Here is an 18,393-nt window from a genome sequence, read left to right as displayed (position 1 = left end):
AGGCTCACATGTTATCTCCTCCCCTGCTTTATGGGGGGTATCTCCCTGTGCCCTGCAAGGAGGGGGGTCCTCCTTTTTCAGCCTGGTCAGGAACCCTAGAATCCAGGCCTGCTTCGTGCATTTTCTGGCTTGGACAACCTTTGGGAAAAATTTTAACTGCTCTGGCCCTGTCTTGTCATCTATAAATTGAAAATACCACTAATTTCAATCCATAATTTGTTACCAGATTCAAACCGGAAAACATACGTTAAGAATTAAAAGCTCTCTGGCCAGTGTGGCTCAGTTGGTTGGACCATTGTCTCCGTACACCGAGAGGTGGCTGATTTGATTTTCGATCAGGGCACGTACCCAGGTTGTGGATTTAATCGATGATTGATGTTCTCACATTGATGTTTCTCTCTCTCACTCTCTCTCTCACTCTAAACCTCCCTCTCTCTTTCTTTCCCTCTAAAATCAATAAAAATATCCATGGGTGAAGATTAAAAAATGTTCACAGGACCAAATGGAAACTTTGGAGTTTAAAAGTAGGATGATGAAAATTAAAAACTCACTAGAGGGACTCAAAAGCAGATCTGAACTAGCAAAAAATAAATGTTGGCAAACTTGATAAGTGAATAAAAGTATCCAATCTGAAAAGAAGAAGGAAGAAAAATGAACAGAACATCAAAGATCTGTGGGACACCATCAACAGAACAACATACACATAATGGAAGTACTAGAAGGAAAAGAGGAAAGGGCAGAGTAAGATCAATTTGGGGAGTACTGGCATCTTAACAGTGTTGTCTCCTCACCACACACATGGATATCTTTCCACTGATTTAGTTCTTTTTAAATTTCTTTCTACAATGTTCTGTATATATCAAACAGGTGGATTTTGTGATATGTAAATTATACTTTGATAAAGCAAGATGAAAAACAAGACTAAAGGGAAGTTTCTTGGGTACTTACACTGGGTCCCAAGATCTGGATCATTATTCAGTGAGCAGGAGAGATGCACATTGTGTTTTTTCTCTTCCAGGCATTGAAGGTTCTTAATACTAACCACAGAGCCCTAGGCATCTCTCCTGGGGTTAATCTATTTACGTCCTGCATCAACCTCATGAGTTTTCATCATTTCCTATCAAGCTAAGAGAACAGAGCAAACCTCCTCCCTTGTTGCTCCAAGCCTGCCTCCTTCACCCCAGCTTACTCGCTCTGCTCCTGAGTGCACCCCAGGTGGGCCTGGGTGAGGTGCGATGGCCTGCTCCCCTGGGCTGGGAATATATGTGATTATATACTGCTGTCCATCTGGTCTGTACAGTGGTGGATGCTGTGCATGGAGTCATCTCATACTACTTAAGGTGGGTTACCCATCCCTCACCAATGGTGTGACCAGGAGGTGATCAGAACAACATGGCTATTTCCTTCACAATCCTACCAGGACTATGGAAAGAGTGGGGTCAGTCCTGGCCAGGTAGGTAGCTCAGTAGGTAGAGCATCTTCCCCATACCCTAAGGGCACATACAAGACTCAACCAATGAATGCATAAATAAGTGGAACAACAGAACCACACCTCCCCCCACCCCAATAAATAAAATTTTATTTAAAAAAAAAATAGTGGGTCAATGTTTCACTTCTTTGGCAACCTGCAGACCTCTACCCTCCTCCTAGAAGTCTGTTGTGACTCATTATTTCTGCTCCCAGTCCCCACACTGAGAAGAGAAAAAGGAAAAAACTGACTTCTCTCTCCTTTCTCTCTCTCCTCCCCTCTGCCTCTGCATAGGTTGAGCATCAACCTATGAACCAGGAGCGAGAATCATCAATCAAGCTGTCTCCTGCATGCCCCGCACTGGGGATCAAGCCTAAAACCAGTGCATGTGCCCTGACCCGGAATCCAACCATGACCTCCTTGTTCATAGGTCCATGCTCAACCACTGAGCCACACCCACCAGGCGCAAGCTGTAATATTAACACAGTGCCCAGCATTGTGGTAAGAACTTGACCTCAAAAAATCTTGACACAAAAAATCTCATCCTTTGTGTATTTTCCAATGCGGTTTGCATTCAGCGTTGTTTTGTATTCGTTTCCACACAGTCCTAGTGGAAGTACTAACAGTTCACCATCCTATATAATAAAAGCCGAATATGCTAAGTGTCCAGTCGTTCAGTCAACCAATCAAAACATAATATGCAAATGATATGCATACGCTCACTATGATGTGCACTGACCACCAGGGGGCAGATGCTCCAACAGGTTGGTTAGCTTGCTGCTGGAATCTGGTCCATCCAGACTGAGAGTTGATACTTGTGACAATGGAGCGCTGTGCCAGGAATCCCTGATGGTGGTCAAATCTGATAAAATGAGAAGGGGCGGTAAGGGTGAGTGGGAGGAATGTGATGGCATCCGTGTTAGTGCTGTTCCTCTCTCCCCAGGGCCAAACATGAGGCCCGCTGTCCCCCTTCCTTCTCTCTGCGCTCCTAACAGGGCCAAGATGGCACTTCTGGCCACGAAAAAGTGCAGTTCCAACAGGATACCCACAATAACGTTGGTCCACCATTCTCCACCACCCGGAATAATGGTCTTCTACAGCAGCTACTGTGAGCACTCCTTCTGTGACAGCAGAGAGAACATCCCTGAGATTTGGAATTCAGGGGTGATCCCAGGTACCTTGGGAGAAGAGAGAAAAATGGCGGAAACCCGGAAGGCATTGTAGGTCTTCCTCTTTCTTGTCCTTTTCTCCCCACAGCTTATCATCCTTTGTGTATTTTCCAATGCGATTTGCATTCAGCGTTGTTTTGTATTCGTTTCCGGGGTCCAGCATAGTGGTTATAGGATTGTATGCTCTCCACAGTGTGCCCCTGGCATCTCACTTACCCACCCACTCACCCGATTCCTCTTTTTGTGTTCGTACCTGGCTTAGGCCCAAGCTGGCCACACACAAAAGGACCTCAAACTTCCGCTTGTCTTTCTTTTTCTAAATTGTGACCTTGGGTGTTCTCAACTCTGCTCAGAAGAGAGGGATATCAGTGAAGGCTGGGATATACCTTGGGCTTTGTGTCATTAAACGAGATGTCAGTGAAGATCTCTGAACAAGGTGACGGCGTTAACCTAACAATTATTGCTTCCTGTCTGCCACTTGATCATAGCCTGCTTCCCCTTTAGCCTATCTTTTCAGCTCACTTGTTTCTCTTCCCTCTCTTATCTATTGTGTTCTAAATGAGGCTGGTATTCAAAATAGTTGACAATGGTACTAGCCAATCAGAATGGACGTGGTTATAAAAGCCAGTCCAGCCCTACCAGTGCCTTGCAGTTGAATATCAACACTGCAATTTCTTACAATCCCCCATATTCACCAAGTTGGCTCATAGCTCCAGGCCTTTGTCTATACTGTTTCCTTTGCTACTCCATCAAACCCCCCATTTTCACAAAGCTAACCTCTATTCATCATCTCAACTCAGATATCTGCTCCCTGAAAACACCAAATTCTTTTAGGTAGTTGAGTCTTCCTTCAATGTTTTGCTCTTATACCTAAGACACAGTGCCTACTGAGGTCTATTTCATTGTTTACATCTCTGTCTCCTTCAGACAATGATTCTAGATGGAACTAAGCACAGAGTTTGAAAGTCATGTTGGATGGGGTTCTGACAGCCAAGAAAATCAGTTGGGAAAGAGTGGGGAGGTGGCAGTAATAGGCCTTGGTTAGAGTGGTATCAGCACGAAAGACATGGGGAAGACAAGGCAGCCAGGAGAGTACTCCAAAAGCAGGACATACTCTTAAATTCTTCCTCTCTTTCCCAATATGGAAAGGGTTCAGGCTTGACTGAGGGGACCCCCGTGCTCCCAATATGTCAACAACCTTCCACTGCCCAACCTGTTTAGCTCTTGGGGCCTGTTCGAGTGTGCCTTCTCTTCCCTGTCCCATTGATACAACTCAATGCTATCAAGGAAAACTTCGGGTTGCTGGAGGTAAACTGAACATCTGATAGTTTCAGAGACTGGAAAACTAGACGTCTGAGGGCATCCCAAGAGGTTCTGACCCTAAGGGATCCAGGAATGAGGAGGGACTGGATTCCTCTCTGGTTTTCTAAAACATCTGTGTCTCCCCATCCTTCCTTGTTCCATAGGAGACATTGACTCAACTTTGGAGGTCAAAGGCTGTACATCTGTACCTCACTGTTGGCTGATGTCTGGGATATTCACAAGTGTACCCAAGTGGGTAAAGGAAATGTGTCCATACCAATCTCTCATTCAGTCCCGAAAGGTTGGAAATGGGGCCACCACTTGGCTCTCCATTTCAGTTGGAAGATTAGGGCTATTGCTGCTGCTATTGCTATAATCACTCGACAGTGTTCCTGTGGAGACATCTGTCCCGAGTCATAGGACACCTTTTTGGACTGGGAGCCTTCGACTGCTGGTCATGAGTTGATGAGCAGGTGGAGACTTGAAGAACAGAGAGTTCCTATGGATGTGTTTGACATTTCTAATAAAGTTTCTGCTCTGCTTTGTATGTGCCCCCAGACTCAAAGTGAATTTTAGTGCTGAAAGGGCCTTTAAATTTATCTCCTCTAACCCACAACTTTGCGAGAAAGGGGATCACAGATATGGAAAACTTGAGTGAGTTTCTCACATTACATAGCTATGGGCAGAGCTAAGACCAGAGCTTTGATATTTTGACCTAAGTCTGGTTTTCCACTCACTTAATAGGCTACCTTCTCTTGGGAGCTGAACAAAAGACTAGCATTGATCTCATCTGGAGCACTGCCAGCCCAATCTTAATGCCAAAGTAGGCTGTTTGGGGTTCTAGTATTTTTCTGAGAGGTATGGAAGAATGAGAAAAATCAAACTCCAAATTCTTCAATTATCATTGGCCCCATTTCCCTATGTCCTATCTGTTCATTGCCCACTTTACATAATCCCATCCCTCATCTGCCACCAACTTAATATCTCTTCAGTGGACAGAGGAAATTTAGGAGGAAGCTGGGCCTGAAGCTTTGGGGAGGGGGTGATATTTTTAGATTCTCATGTTTATTTATTTATTTACTTACTGGAGGCCCAGTGCAGGAAATTCATGCACAGGGGTAAGGGACCCTCAGCCCAACCTGTGCACTCTCGCAAACTTGGATTCCTCAGGGGATTTTTAACTGTTACCCTTAGCCAGCAGTCAGACACCCCTCAGGCAATCCAGGACCACTGGCTCCTAACCGCTTCTTGCCTGCTCGCTCCTAACCACTCACCTGCCTGCCTGCCTGCCTGCCTGATTGCCCCTAACCATTCTACCTGCCTCCTGCCTGCCTGCCTGCTCACCCCGATCACCCCAACCACTCTGCCTTCCTGCATGATCATGCCTAATAGCTCTTCCTGCCTGCCTGATTGCCCCTAACCATTTGCCTGCCTGCCTGCCTGCCTGTCTGATTACCACTAACCCCTTTGCCTGCCTGTCTTATTGCTCCTAACCACTCGCCTGCCTGCCTGATCACCCCTAACCACTCTTCCTGCCTTCCCAGTCACCCCTAACCACTCTGCCTGCCTGATCGCTCCTAACTGCTCACCTGCCTGCCTGCCTGCCTGATCACCCCTAACTGCTCTGCCTGCCTGCCTGATTGCCCCTAACCGCGAGCCTGCCTGCCTGCTCAGTATGTGTCATACTGACCAGTCGTTCCACCGTTCAGGCAATAACTTCCCCCCCACCCTGCCGGCCTGATCGCCCCTCACTGCCTCCGTGTACTGGCCTGATTGCCCCTTATTGGCCTCCCTGCTGACCTGGTCATCCCTAACTGCCCCCCCCCACTGCATATTACCCTTTTTTTATATAGGGTTACTCAAGAATACCTAAACTATCTTGTTGTAAAAGACTTTGAGCTCTTTACTGCATTTCCTGTGAGAATAAGATCATTCTCACCAATCGGACTATCACCATTCCTGAAAATATTGACAGCACTCAAGAGGGGTGCAGAGGCACCCTGCAGATGGACTTCAAACACATCAACATAGAACTCAGTCTTCCTGGAATGAGAAGAGCTTCTGGGTTGAAAAATGGTGGAGATGTAAAAATTGGCCACCATTCATACTATCTGCATCATGTACAGAATATGATCAAGGGTCTTACACTAGGCTTTCATTACATGACTAGAGGCCCGGTTCACGAGATTCATGCACGGGGGTCCCCTCAGTCAAGCCTGAACCCTCTCCAATCTGGGACCCCTTAGGGGCTATCCAACTGCCAGTCTAGGCCCAATCCTGGGGATTGGGCGTAAACCAGTAGTCAGACATCCCTCTCACAATCCTGGACTGCTGGCTCCTAATCACTCACCTGCCTGCCTGCCTAGTCACCCCTTATAGTCCCCCACCCCAGCCTGATTGCCCCTCATTGCCTCTGCGTGCCGGCCTGATTGCCCTTAACTGGCCCACATGCTGGCCAGGTCACCCCCAACTACCCCCTCCATGCCAGCCTGGTTACCCTTTACTACATCACCTGCTGGCCTGGTTGCCCCCAACTGCTCCCCCCACCAGCCTAGTCACCCCTCCCTGCCCCCCTGCCAGCCTAATCACCTCTAACTGCCCCCCCCCCTGCTGACCTGGTCACCCCCAACTGCATCCCTGCCCTGCTGGCCTGGTCACCTCTTACTGCCCCCCCTGCCAGCCTGGTTGCCCCCAAATGCCCCCCCCCTCTGCCGGCCTGGTTTCCCCCAACTGCCCCCCTCAGTCAGCCTGGTCCTGGCTAATTGCCACCCCTCTGCCAGCCTGATCGCCCCTCACTGCCTCTGCGTGCAGGCCTGATCGACCCTAACTGGCCCCCTGCATGTTGGTCACCCCTAACTGGCCCCAGCTGCTGGCCAGATCACCCCCAACTGCCCCCTCCATGCTGGCCTGGTCACCCCTTTCTGACCCCCTACTGGCCTGGTCATCCCCAACTGTCTCCCTCTGCTGGCCTGGTTGCCCCTAACTACCCTCCCCCACCAGCCTAATCACCCCCACTGGCCCCCCTGCTGGCCTGGTAGCCCCCAAATGCCTCCCCCACCAGCCTGGTCGCCCCTCATGGCCCCCCTGCCAGCCTGGTTGCCCCATGCAGTCTGCTTGTTCAGTTGTTTGGCCATCCTTCACTAACACCCCTGTCGGCCTGGTCGCCCCACAAAACCTCCTTGTTTAGTCCTTTGGTCATCCCTCACTAACCCCCCTGCCAGCCTGGTCATAGGCAGCCATCTTTGAGGGCATGAAGGTTAATTTGCATATTACCTCTTTATTATATAGGATGAGTTCTATGTATGCTCACTTCCTGAGCAACGTCATTATTCAGGAGAATGGTTCTCTTGTTAAAACCAGTGTGAAATGCATGGCTCAGTGGTTGAGTATCGACCTATGAACCATGATCCATTCACAGACAGGGCACATGCCAGGGTTGTGGGCTCCATCCCCAGTGGGGAGGAGGGCAAGGAGGAGGCAGCTAATCAATGATTCTCTTCATTGATGTTTCTCTTCCTCTCCATTCCTCTCTGAAAAAAATATATTTTTTTTAAAAAACAGAAATTTCTGCCCTGGCCGGTTTGGCTCAGTGGATAGAGCGCCAGCCTGCGGACTGAAAGGTCCCAGGTTCGAATCTGGTCAAGGGCACATGCCTAGGTTGCGGGTTCCATCCCCAGTAGGGGGAGTGCAGGAGGCAGCCAATCAATGATTCTCTCTCATCGTTGATGTTTCTACTCTCTCTCCCTCTCCCTTCCTCTCTGAAGTCAATAAAAATGTTTTTAAAAGAACAAAAAAAAAAAGAAATTTCTGTCCTGTCCAGCACTGTTCAGTGCTTAGAGCATTGTTCTGCACACCAGAGGATCAATGGTTTGATTCCCGGTCGAGGGTACATACCTGGGCAGGTTTGATCCCTGCTCCCAGTTGAGGCGCACATAGGAGGCAATCAATAGTGTTGCTCTCACATCAACGTTTCTCTCTCTATCTTCACCCCTCACCCCCTATCACCCACTCTCTCTAAAAATCAATGGTAAAAATATCATCACTCCACAGGTGAGGATTAAAAAAAAAACAGAAATTTATTGCCTGGCTTAGTGTGGCTCAGTTGGTGGAGCATCATCCCATACACTAAAAGGTCACAGGCCACCTACACAGGTGGTGGGTTTGATCCCCAAGAGGGGTGTGTATAAGAGGGAATAAATGTTTCTCACATCGATGTTTCTCTCTCTCACTCCCTCTCATTTTATGCGGATCTTTTGTTCTGAGGTGGGTCTCTTGTAAACCACATATAGTTGGGTCATGTTTTTGTATCCATTCAGCTACGCTGTCTTTTGATTGTGGTATTTAATCCATTTACATTTAAGCTTACCATTGATAGGTACTCATTTATTGCCATTTTAATTCTGTATGCCTATGTTTCTCTCTATTTCTTCTCAAAACAGCAAATTAAAATAACAATGAGGTATCATCTCACACCTATCAGAATGGCTACCATCAACATATCAATAAATGACAAGTGCTGGCCAGGATGTGGAGAAAAGAGAACCCTAGTACACTGCTGGTGGGAATACAGACTAGTGCAGCCACTGTGGAAAGCAGTATGGAGTTTCCTCAAAAAATTAAAAATGCAACTCCCATTTGGTCCAGTGATCCCACTTCTAGGAATATATCCTAAGCAACCCAAAACACCAATCAGAAAGAATGTATGCACCCCTGTTCATAGCAGCACAATTTATAATAGTTAAGATCTGGAAACAGCCCAAGTGCCCATCAGTAGATGAGTGGATAAAAAAGCCATGGTACATTTATACCATGGATTACTATGGAACTACAAAAAAGAAGAATCTCTTACCCATTGAGACAGCATGGAGAAAACTGGAGAGTAGTATACTAAGTGAAATAAGTCAGTCAAAGAGCAACAAGTATCACATAAGCTCACTCATATGTAGAATCTAATGAACAATATTAATTGACAAAGAAAATAGATCCAGAGTCATGGAGGATCCTCAGAGGGAAGGGAGGGAGGGAAGAGATCAACCAAAGAACTTATATGTACATATGCATAATCCATGGAAACAGAAAATGTGTTTTTATTGGGTGTTTTTTTTTTTTTAGAGAGAGAGAGAGAGAGGAAGGGAGAAGGAGAGAGATAGAACATTGATGAGAGAGAAACATCAACATCGATCAGCTGCCTCCTGCATGCCCTCTGCTGGGAATAGAACCTCAAACCCAGGCATGTGCCCTGACTGGGAATGGACCCGATGACCTCCTGGTGCATGGGTCACCACTCAACCTCTGAGCCACTCCAGCCAGGCAAAGCTCTGTTCTTCCCTGTGTCTCTGAGCCACAGCTTGAGAACTGGAGGCAAGGACAGTGGAGGGCTTTTCTCAGAAGGCCTCCTCTGCTGTACACACAGGGCACTGGGCAGGGGTTAGTAGACCCTGGCCTTCATGGCTTGCATCTCCCAACGTGGAAAATCTTCACTACAAACAAGCTGGAGCCAAAGTGACAGAGAGCCCAGTATTCTGAGCCTGTTATCGCTGGGTGGAGCCTGGAAACAACGAGTGGCATCTGGGTGGAGGGAAAGTCCCTAACCTGTCAACCACACCTCCCTGAAATTACCCTCTGAGACCTGGACCTGGGGGGTGGAGTAAGAATGGCAGCCTTTCCCCCTGGAAGTGATGCTACCTGTAATCCTTGACTGGGAGACGGAAGAAGGAGAATCTATCTTTTTGGCTCTGCCCACTCATAGTTACTTTCCTCATACAGAGCTGGGGTGGGTGATGGGCATGGGAGGTGGGGGGCATAGGTCAGATGGCACAGATCTGCTGTTCTTACTGGTACTTAGTATATGTTCTTGAATAAATGTTTCCTTATAATCTATTTACAGTGACAAACTTCTTGCTTGCTTCTCTGGGAACACAAGAGATTTCCTAAGTTCCTTAACTGGATAGCCCTTATGATGGATCCCTTTTAAGTTATATTCTCAATTACTAACCCCATTATTATATAGGCAATGAGTGGTGACTTCTCTAGTGACTAAAAGCTCCCACAGCCACTGTTACATCTCTCCCTGGGCTACTCAGCCCCCAGAACACAGGTTAGGCTCTGCCTTCCAGGCCCTTTATTTCTGGCACCTGTGAATTTGTGTCTCACTTGCAACCAACTATTTACTGAAAGACTTTTTCTACAACATATGCCCTTTGAAAAGTGTCTGAGGGCCAAGTATGTGTCAGGTTCTGCACATAGGACTGATGCCAGGACAAACAACACAGTCCAGCTTGTCTTCCCAAAGATTAGAGTCCCCCTGGGAAATGGGCAGTTGAGTTGCAAGTAGAGAGTGAAAGGCTGGGAGACATTGACCAGAGATCCTTCTACTTGAGGGGTCAGAGAATATCTCCAGAAAGAAATAACATTTTAGTGAAGTCAGGAAAGACAAACTGTCTATGGCAGGCACCAGCCCTCTCTGGCCTCAGGGCCCCTCCTGCCCCAGCGGACTCCCCACACCTTTGCCATTCAGTCAAGCCCACAGAAAGGACAGCTATGATGTGTGCTGATGCTACAGGGTCTGCAGGAGGAGAGGGCTGTGTGTGAAGATCCTGTGTGATCCAGCTGGTCATGCAGACCGCCTCCCACCTGAAAGATGGTTTCTTTCGGGAAAGGACAACAAAGTCACACCTGCAGAGAAAGCGGTTTATTGCCAGGCGAGGGGGACTCAAGATGCAGGGAAAGGATGTCAACTCTGTCACTCAGGGTATGCCCTCCATGCTTGAGATGTCTTGGTTTTCTGCGCTTCGGGTTCAAAAGCTTGACTGAATCCATGGCTGTGGGTAGGGTCACTCTACAGACATGTCAATGTGAATGAGTTCTATTGATTTCTTCCAATCAGCCCCATGCAGTGTTTCTTTCCTCCATTTCTCCCTGCTCTCCCCCAGCGCTACCCTGGCTCTCTCACACTCCCTCAAAAGACTGTGCATTGCACTCTCTCTTACCCTCCTGCCTTCTCTCCCTCTACCTTCTCTTACCCCTAATCCTCCCCAATCCTTCCTTCAATGTCTCATCTGCAAACTCTGTTTCTTCTTCCTTTTCTAACTCTCCTCTCTCCATTGTTTGCATTCTGTCTTTGTCTTTTACTCTTTTCATTTTTGCTCCCTTTTCTTTCCTGTCCAAACCTCTGTCCCCTTCCTCTTCCCCTCACCCTTCCACGTCTCCTCTGTCCTCTCCACATTACCTGACTCCATCTCTCTATCCAGCTCTGTCCTTCCCTACTCATCCCTGTATTTTCTCCTTCTCCCCAGATGCTCTTACCCTGTGTTACTCATAGAGGCATTGCTTCCAACTTCCATCTTTGTCAAAGTTTGCAGTGACTGAGCACCACTTTATCATGAAACTCCCAGCAGTTGTGCAGCGGATATATAATTTTTTCTTATAGATAAATGGGAAGTGACATGGGGCATGGTCTGAAAAGCAGAAAAAAAGGGGTGTGAAAATTAGCTATGGTGAGGTTATGTTAGTCTTAGCAAGAGAGAGGGGATGTGAATGGAACACCAGGGGCTGGGTGAGGAGATGATTGAGGCTTCCACCTGGGAGTCAATTATGGAAATCCCCCACATGCTCCTCACGTGAAGAAAAGCCGCATGCTTACCAGTTATTCTGCAATATTTCCATTTCCCTGAATATTTTTCTTCTAGAGAACACCAATCGTAAAAAAAAGAGTTCTTGACAGTGCAATCAAAATACTTCTTGCCTTGATAGGTAAACGGGAAAACACAGGCATCCTCTGAAAAATAAAGCAGGCATTGTTCTCCTCACAGCCCTTAGGCATCATGAGCTCTGCAGAGATTCTGGCGATGTTCTGTTCAAGCCAGCCCACCCCAACAAAGCGCCTGCCCATCCCGACAAAGGGCCTGCACATCCAGAGCCCCCTGCTAAGTCCCAGGGGTGTCCAGATCCCTATGGCCTGGTGCTTATCCTGTGACAGTTGTAATGTCCCATGACATAATTTACCCAGAGATATTTATTTCTTGTGGGCATTGGAGTTCCAGGAGACAGAGAAGCATACCAGACCACAAAGAAGCCTGATTTGGGATTATAATGTGTTTCAATCCTTACTCTAAGGTATGTTTTTATTGATTTTTAGACAGAGAAGAAAAGAGGGAGGGAGAGACAGTGAGAAACATCCCTCAGTTTCCTCCCGTACACCTCCTGACCAGGGATCAAACCTGCAACCTATAAGTATGCACCCTGAAACTGAATCGAACCCACAACCTTTTGCTGATCCTCCAACCAACTGAGACACCCAGCCAGAGCTAGGATCATAATTCTTTATACCTTGCTGATTTGTGTGTCTGGAGCTTCTGCTTCACCCGATTCAACACCAAAAATCTAAGTCCCTGTCACATCTATGAACACAGGTGATGTCTTCTTATTATCATTAATAATCTGCCTCACACCATTCAGAAGCCCAATAACAAGCCACATTCACAGGGTAACAACATGAGTTTCAGCGTGCACTGACTTTGGCACTTGAATAGATTGAAGAAGAAAACTATGGAAACCAGAGAGGCTTCGTGGCCAAGGCATCTTTGGCTTGAATGAATTCTCTCAGCTGCACCACTGAATTTACTGGTGGCAAAGCTAGCCTCTCTGTAACTCATGTGCCTATTTCTGTTTGAATAACCTCTGCCCCCACCCAGTCCTGCCTGTGCTTCTTGGACAGGCTCCCTGTGTAGAACACCATCCCTTGGAATGAGGCCTGATCCTGAGACTCCAGCCCCACTATCTACCAGTGGCTTGACTTTAATGACTAGACACCTAGGGGAAGGAGAAGGGGAAGGGTGCCCCTGCCCCTCCCATTACTGAGAGGGCAGACTTAGCCCATGCATGTAAAATACCTTTGAAGAATGCTGATCACGATTGCCACCTAACATTAGTTGGTTTGATTTGATTGTTGTTTTTGTTTTCATTATCTTCAAACATTGCTTATCTATAATAATAAAAGCGTAATATGCTCATTAGACTGGACAGCTGAGCGACATTCCGATGTCATTCAGAACATCCATATGGATGAAGCCACCATGGCAGGGGCCAAGGCAAAGGCAGTTAGGGGCAATCAGGCAGGCAGGTGAACAGTCAGGGGCAATCACGGAGGCAGGCAGAAGGATTAGGGGTGATCAGGCAGGCAGGCAGAAGGGTTAGAGGCGATCAGGCAGGCAGGTGAGACGTTAGAGGTGATCAGGAAGGCAGGTGAGCAATTCGGGGCATCAGGCAGGTAGGCAGAGTAGTTAAGGATGATCAGTCAGGAAAGCAGAAGCAGTTAGGGGTGATGGCGAGCAGTTGGCAAAAATCAGGCTGGCAAGTAATTAGGAGCGATCAGGCAGGCAGGAGAGTGGTTAGGGGCAATCAGGCAGGCAGGCAGGTGAGTGGTTAGGAGCCAGTGGTCCCAGATTGCGAGAGGGATGTCTGACTGCCCATTTAGGCCTGATCTGCTACAGATCGGGCCTAAACCGGTAGCACATCCCCTAAGGGGTCCCGGACTGTGAGAGGGTATAGGCCGAGCTGAGGGAACAACCCACCCCATGCATGAAGGTCATGCATTGGGCTTCTAGTATATATATATGGCTAATATGCTGAGTCCTTCCCTCCATTCAATGAGTTGCTATGACACGTACCGACCACCAGGTGGCAGATACTCACTGCAGGATTTTCTGTGATGCACAGAGCAATGGCACCATGGACCTGGCGCCCGCAAAGCAACACTTGGCTTCCCCCAAGTAGAACACAGGTCCCGCCACCACCCCAGAGGGACAGCCCACCACATTGCAGCTGATGCTGTGGAGATCCCATGGCACAAAATGGAGCCTACAGCCCAGACCAGCCCAGAAATGGTCTCTGTGGGCACCGGGTAATGATGTCACATAGCAAGGCCCGGCTTTCTCGCCCTATTGATGACTAGCCTCCTTGCAGTTTCTTCAGCCCAGGAACATGACTTGCTTTATAGCCAGGTGGAAACACTTTACACTGTAATCAAAAGTCTGTGAAGTGTTTTCCTGTGCCTTATCTCATTTGATCCCCACAGAAGTCCAGGAGTAGGTAGATAGGAGACTCAGTGGAATCCTATTTTCTTTTCATTAGCCAGAAAACGGAGATTTAGAAAGCTTAGAAACTTGACCCGACTGAAAAGAAGTAAGAAATGGTGGACCTTGAAAATGACTTCAGGTTTTCTCACTGCACAGAATATAGTCAAACTCTGCTGCAGTTAAATATTTCACCCTTTGTTTTCCCTGTGTGATCTACAATAATAATCTGCTTTGTGTTGATATTTACTGCTGTGTTGCTGACAATTACCTAAAAGAGAAGTTGGAGTGCTTCACTGGGCTGGAAAAAAGTTTAGCTAAATCAGAAAGCAGTTCTAATTAAGCAAGTTTATTCTATGCAATACATATAGAGCTCTTGCTGGCGTCACTCACACACATGTGTTTCCATCTGTCATTATCGATCATGAATTTGGTTGACACTTCTATTATACAATTTAATGTAATCCCCTCTTTAAAGATCTTATCTCCATATACAGGTACATTCTGAGGTTCTGGGGATTAGGATTTTAACATACATTTTGTTGATTACCCAAATCATCCCTTAACAACCAGCATGTTTCAGAAAGTAGATTCCTACAGGGTTATTTACCAAACATTCAGAAGTATTTTTAAAAGAGCTAAGCCCCTCGCCCACCGTGTGGGCCCCTCCCAGCGAAGAGCGAAGGCCTGGGTTCCGGGCACCAGAGGAAAACTGGTGCCAGCAGCCAGGGGAAGGGGCCCCCAAGGGGCTCCATATTGTGAGAGGGCACAGGGTGGGCTGAGGGACCCACCCGAGTGCACAAATTTTTGTGCACCGGGCCTCTAGTATTAAAATATTTCTTCTAATTAGTTTCCTTTCAATGTGCATGAATTCGTGCACCAGGCCACTACTCTGAGATAATTGCAGAGGACAGAGGGTCCCAGGCTGCAACTGAGCTGGAAAAAATACAGGGGTGGAGGATATGGATGGAGGAGAAGAGAGATGGATGGGGATGGTCTGAGTCCATTTGATGGCACAAATGCTCTGAAGCTCTACCTTTTTTCACATTAAAACATTATAATTTTGTACTGTGGTAAGAACACCAAGTGTAAGCTCCATGGATCTGCTCTACAACATAGTGATTATAGTTGGCAATACTGTATTTTTTTCACAGTTTGAAGGCCATTCTAATGGAAACAGGTACAGTAGGAGGCTGCAAGGCATATCAGATAAGTAAAAATCTTACAATTTCTCATTGCAATTATACTGAAGGCTAAGGGTTAAATGGCCAAATGGGACTCAACCCGTACCACATTAATGGTGCTTGTGCCCTGCCAATATGGCTTCCCTGTTATCCCGAACATATACCCCTATTTACATCAAAAACTCACTGTGAACAATATATAAAACCTTGTGTGTAGGGGCCCATGTCTGGAATACTGGAAAGCAAATTTAGGAATGAGGCAGCTGTTGTGGTGATTGATAGTTAATAACACTATGAGCTTTTGATTCAGACTGACTAGGCTTACGCTTCACAGACTTGTTTAAAAAAAAAAAAGTTCTTGCCCTGACCAGTTTGGCTCAGTGGATAAAGCATCAGCCTGTGGACTGAAGGGTCCCAGGTTCCATTCCAGTCAAGAGCATGTACCTTTGTTGTGGGCACATCCCCAGAAGGGGGCATGCAGGAGGAAGATGATCGATGTTTCTCTCTCATCGATGTTTTTGACTTTCTATCCCTCTCCCTTCCTCTCTGTGAAAAATCAATAAAATATTTTTTAAAAATGAGAGAGAGAGAGAGAGAGAGAGAGAGAGAGAGAGAGAGAGAGAGAGAGTCATTGTATGGGTTCCCAAACCTGTTTTTTAAAAAAAAAAGTTCTTAATAGAGTTTGGCCACCCTGGGCGATGTGGCTCAGTTAGTTGGAGCACTGTCCCATGCACCAAAGGGTCAAGGATTCAATTCCCAGTCAAGGCACATATGTAGGTAGTGGGTTCAGTCCCCAGTTGGGGCCCATTCAGAATGCAACCAATCAATGTTTCTCTCTTGCATTAATGTTTCTCTCCCCCCCCCCACCTCCACTCAGGTGAGGATTAAAAAAAACAACAGTGTTTTGCCCTTGAGGCATACTCAAGAACATTATTATTATTTACTAGAGCCCTGGCACACAAAATCGTGCATGGGTAGAGTCCCCAGGCCTAGCCTGTGATCAGGGCCATCTTCCCAGGCTGCTGGCAGCCAGCCCCGCCTCCTGCCACCACCCACCCCAGCTCCCCGTTTGCCATCCAGCAATGGGAGCCTGACAGCCACAGGTGGGACCCAGAGGTCCTTCTCTGTGTGGGGTGACTGGCCAGGCGGGGACCTTGGCCTGGCACCACCCACATCCCCCTCCTCCCACTTCAGGTCCCCATTCACCATCGGTGATCAGAGCCTGGTGTCCAGAGAAAGGGACTGAGAGGTGGGCAGTGCACCTCATAGTGACTCGTTGAGCAGTCGTTCTGGTCGTTCTGCCATTATGCTCACTGGACTTTTATTATATAGAATTATTATTAATACTAGTGGCCTGGTGCACAAAATTCGTGCATGGCACAGGGAGTGTCGTTCAACCCAACCTGCACACACTCCAATCTGGGACCCCTTGGGGGATGTCCGACTGCTGGTTTAGGCTTGATCCCACAGGGCAGTGGGACATCCTCTCACAATCCAGGACCACTGGCTCCTAACCACTCACCTGCCTGCCTGCCTAATTGCCCCTAACCACACTGCCTGCCAGCCTGATCACCCCTAATTGCCCCCCCATTGCTGACCTGATCGCCCCCAGCTGCCCCCCCCCCTGCTGGCCTGATTGCTCCCAACTGACCCCCTGCTGATGGTGCTTGCACCCAACTGCCCCACTGCCAGCCTACTCACCCCCAACTTCCCCCCCACTTGCTCGCACCCAAATTTCCCCACCACCGCTGGCTTGCTCACCCCTAACTGACGCCCCCCACCCTTGCCGGCCAGATTGCTCCCAACTGCCTCTACCTGGGGCATGCTTGCCCCCAATGCTCCCCCTGCCCCCACCGACCTGATAGCCCTAACTGCCTCTGACTTGGCTCCGCCACCATGGCTTTGTCTGGAAGGATATCTCGAAGGTCCCCAAGAAGGTCTCCCAATCAAATTAGCATATTACCCTTTTATTAGTATAGATTATTATTAATTTTACCATTCAACCCATTTCTGGTGCACTTTCTTCCACACCACTCCCAGCCCCTCTCCCCTCCCTTACCTGAATTCGCATGGCCCACTGGGAGAAATACATAGGCACCAGTGCAGATGAGAAACATTCCCACGTTCGGTACCATGGTGCTGGCCTTCCCGTGACTGATGAACGTCAGCCCTGTCGCCTTCTTATACAACATGGTTCCCTCACACCACCCCCTGCAACCAGATAAGAATCAACCTCCCCAGGGCCGTGCATGTGTGTTCCTAAGCCTGAGAGCATAAAGTTCAAGATTATCTCTCAGCTGAAACCACGGGACATTGGCTCATGGCTTCATGTCCCTGAGTCTCAATAGCTTAAAATGCATCTCAAATGAGGCAAAGATGTTTGTAAAATCCCTTTGTTTTAGTATTTCATGACCAGGCAAAAGGGAGAGGTAAAGATGAAAGGGACGATCTGCTCTCACAGGATGTTCAACCCCATGGATATGGACAATAACTTGGTAAAGGCCAAGGAAGTGGGAGGGTGGAGGTAAGAAAAGAGGGGAGGGGGACACCTGCGATAATGTCAACATTAAAATTTTTTAATTAAAAAAATACCAAAGTGGCCCTGCCAGCATGGCTCAGTGGTTGAACATTGACCTGTGAACCAGGAGATCACAGTTTGATTCCCAGTCAGGACATATGCCCAAGATGCAGGCTTGATCCCCACTACGGGATGTGCATGAGACAGTCAATCAGTGATTCTCTCTCATCATTGATGTTTCTCTCGCTCTCCCTCTCCCTTCCTCTCTAAAATCAATAAAAATATTTAAAAAATAATACTAAAATGAATAAATAAAATAAGTTTTAAAAAAATAGAATCCATTTTATTTCCTGACTGTAGACACCATATCAGAAGCCCAACCAGCTCGCCTGTCAGAGGCTCAGATAAGTGTGAGAAGACAGTCATGGACTCTTCACTAAGGAGGAAAATGAGGTGCAGGGAACTGCTCAAGGGCACAGGGTGAGTTAAAACCACCCAGCTGCCTTACCTGGTTTGGCTCAGTGGATAGAGCGTGGGCCCGAGGACTGAAGGGTCTAGGGTTCAATCTGGAAAAGAGCACATACCTCCATTGCAGGCTTGATACCCAGGCCTGGTCGAACACGTGTGGGAGGCAACCGATCGGCAGCTGGGGGAAGTTAGGGGTGACCAGGCTGGCAGA

The 18,393-nt window shown here is 47.7% G+C and overlaps 1 protein-coding gene and 1 long non-coding RNA gene across 2 annotated transcripts in view; one reads left to right on the top strand and one right to left on the bottom strand.

The window, feature by feature from the left end:
- The first annotated feature begins 1,424 nt into the window (after positions 1 to 1,424).
- Positions 1,425 to 4,315, top strand: LOC132217300 (testis-expressed protein 101-like). The gene is made up of 5 exons (XM_059667386.1): positions 1,425 to 1,453; positions 2,269 to 2,333; positions 2,463 to 2,635; positions 3,810 to 3,945; positions 4,104 to 4,315. Exons 1-5 carry the CDS (start codon positions 1,425 to 1,427, stop codon positions 4,313 to 4,315), a joined length of 615 nt encoding a protein of 204 aa, XP_059523369.1.
- A 6,316-nt stretch (positions 4,316 to 10,631) lies between these two features.
- LOC132216339 (uncharacterized) overlaps positions 10,632 to 18,393 on the bottom strand; it is a 41,161-nt gene continuing 33,399 nt past the window's right edge. The window contains exon 4 of the long non-coding RNA XR_009448734.1: positions 10,632 to 10,777. This is a non-coding gene — a long non-coding RNA (uncharacterized LOC132216339). The remainder of the gene's footprint in view (positions 10,778 to 18,393) is intronic.

The sequence above is a fragment of the Myotis daubentonii genome, chromosome 15, assembly GCF_963259705.1.
Source record: "Myotis daubentonii chromosome 15, mMyoDau2.1, whole genome shotgun sequence".
Lineage (NCBI taxonomy): Eukaryota > Metazoa > Chordata > Mammalia > Chiroptera > Vespertilionidae > Myotis > Myotis daubentonii.
Note: the sequence above shows the minus strand (reverse complement) of the source record. Positions and strands in the feature narration are given on the sequence as shown.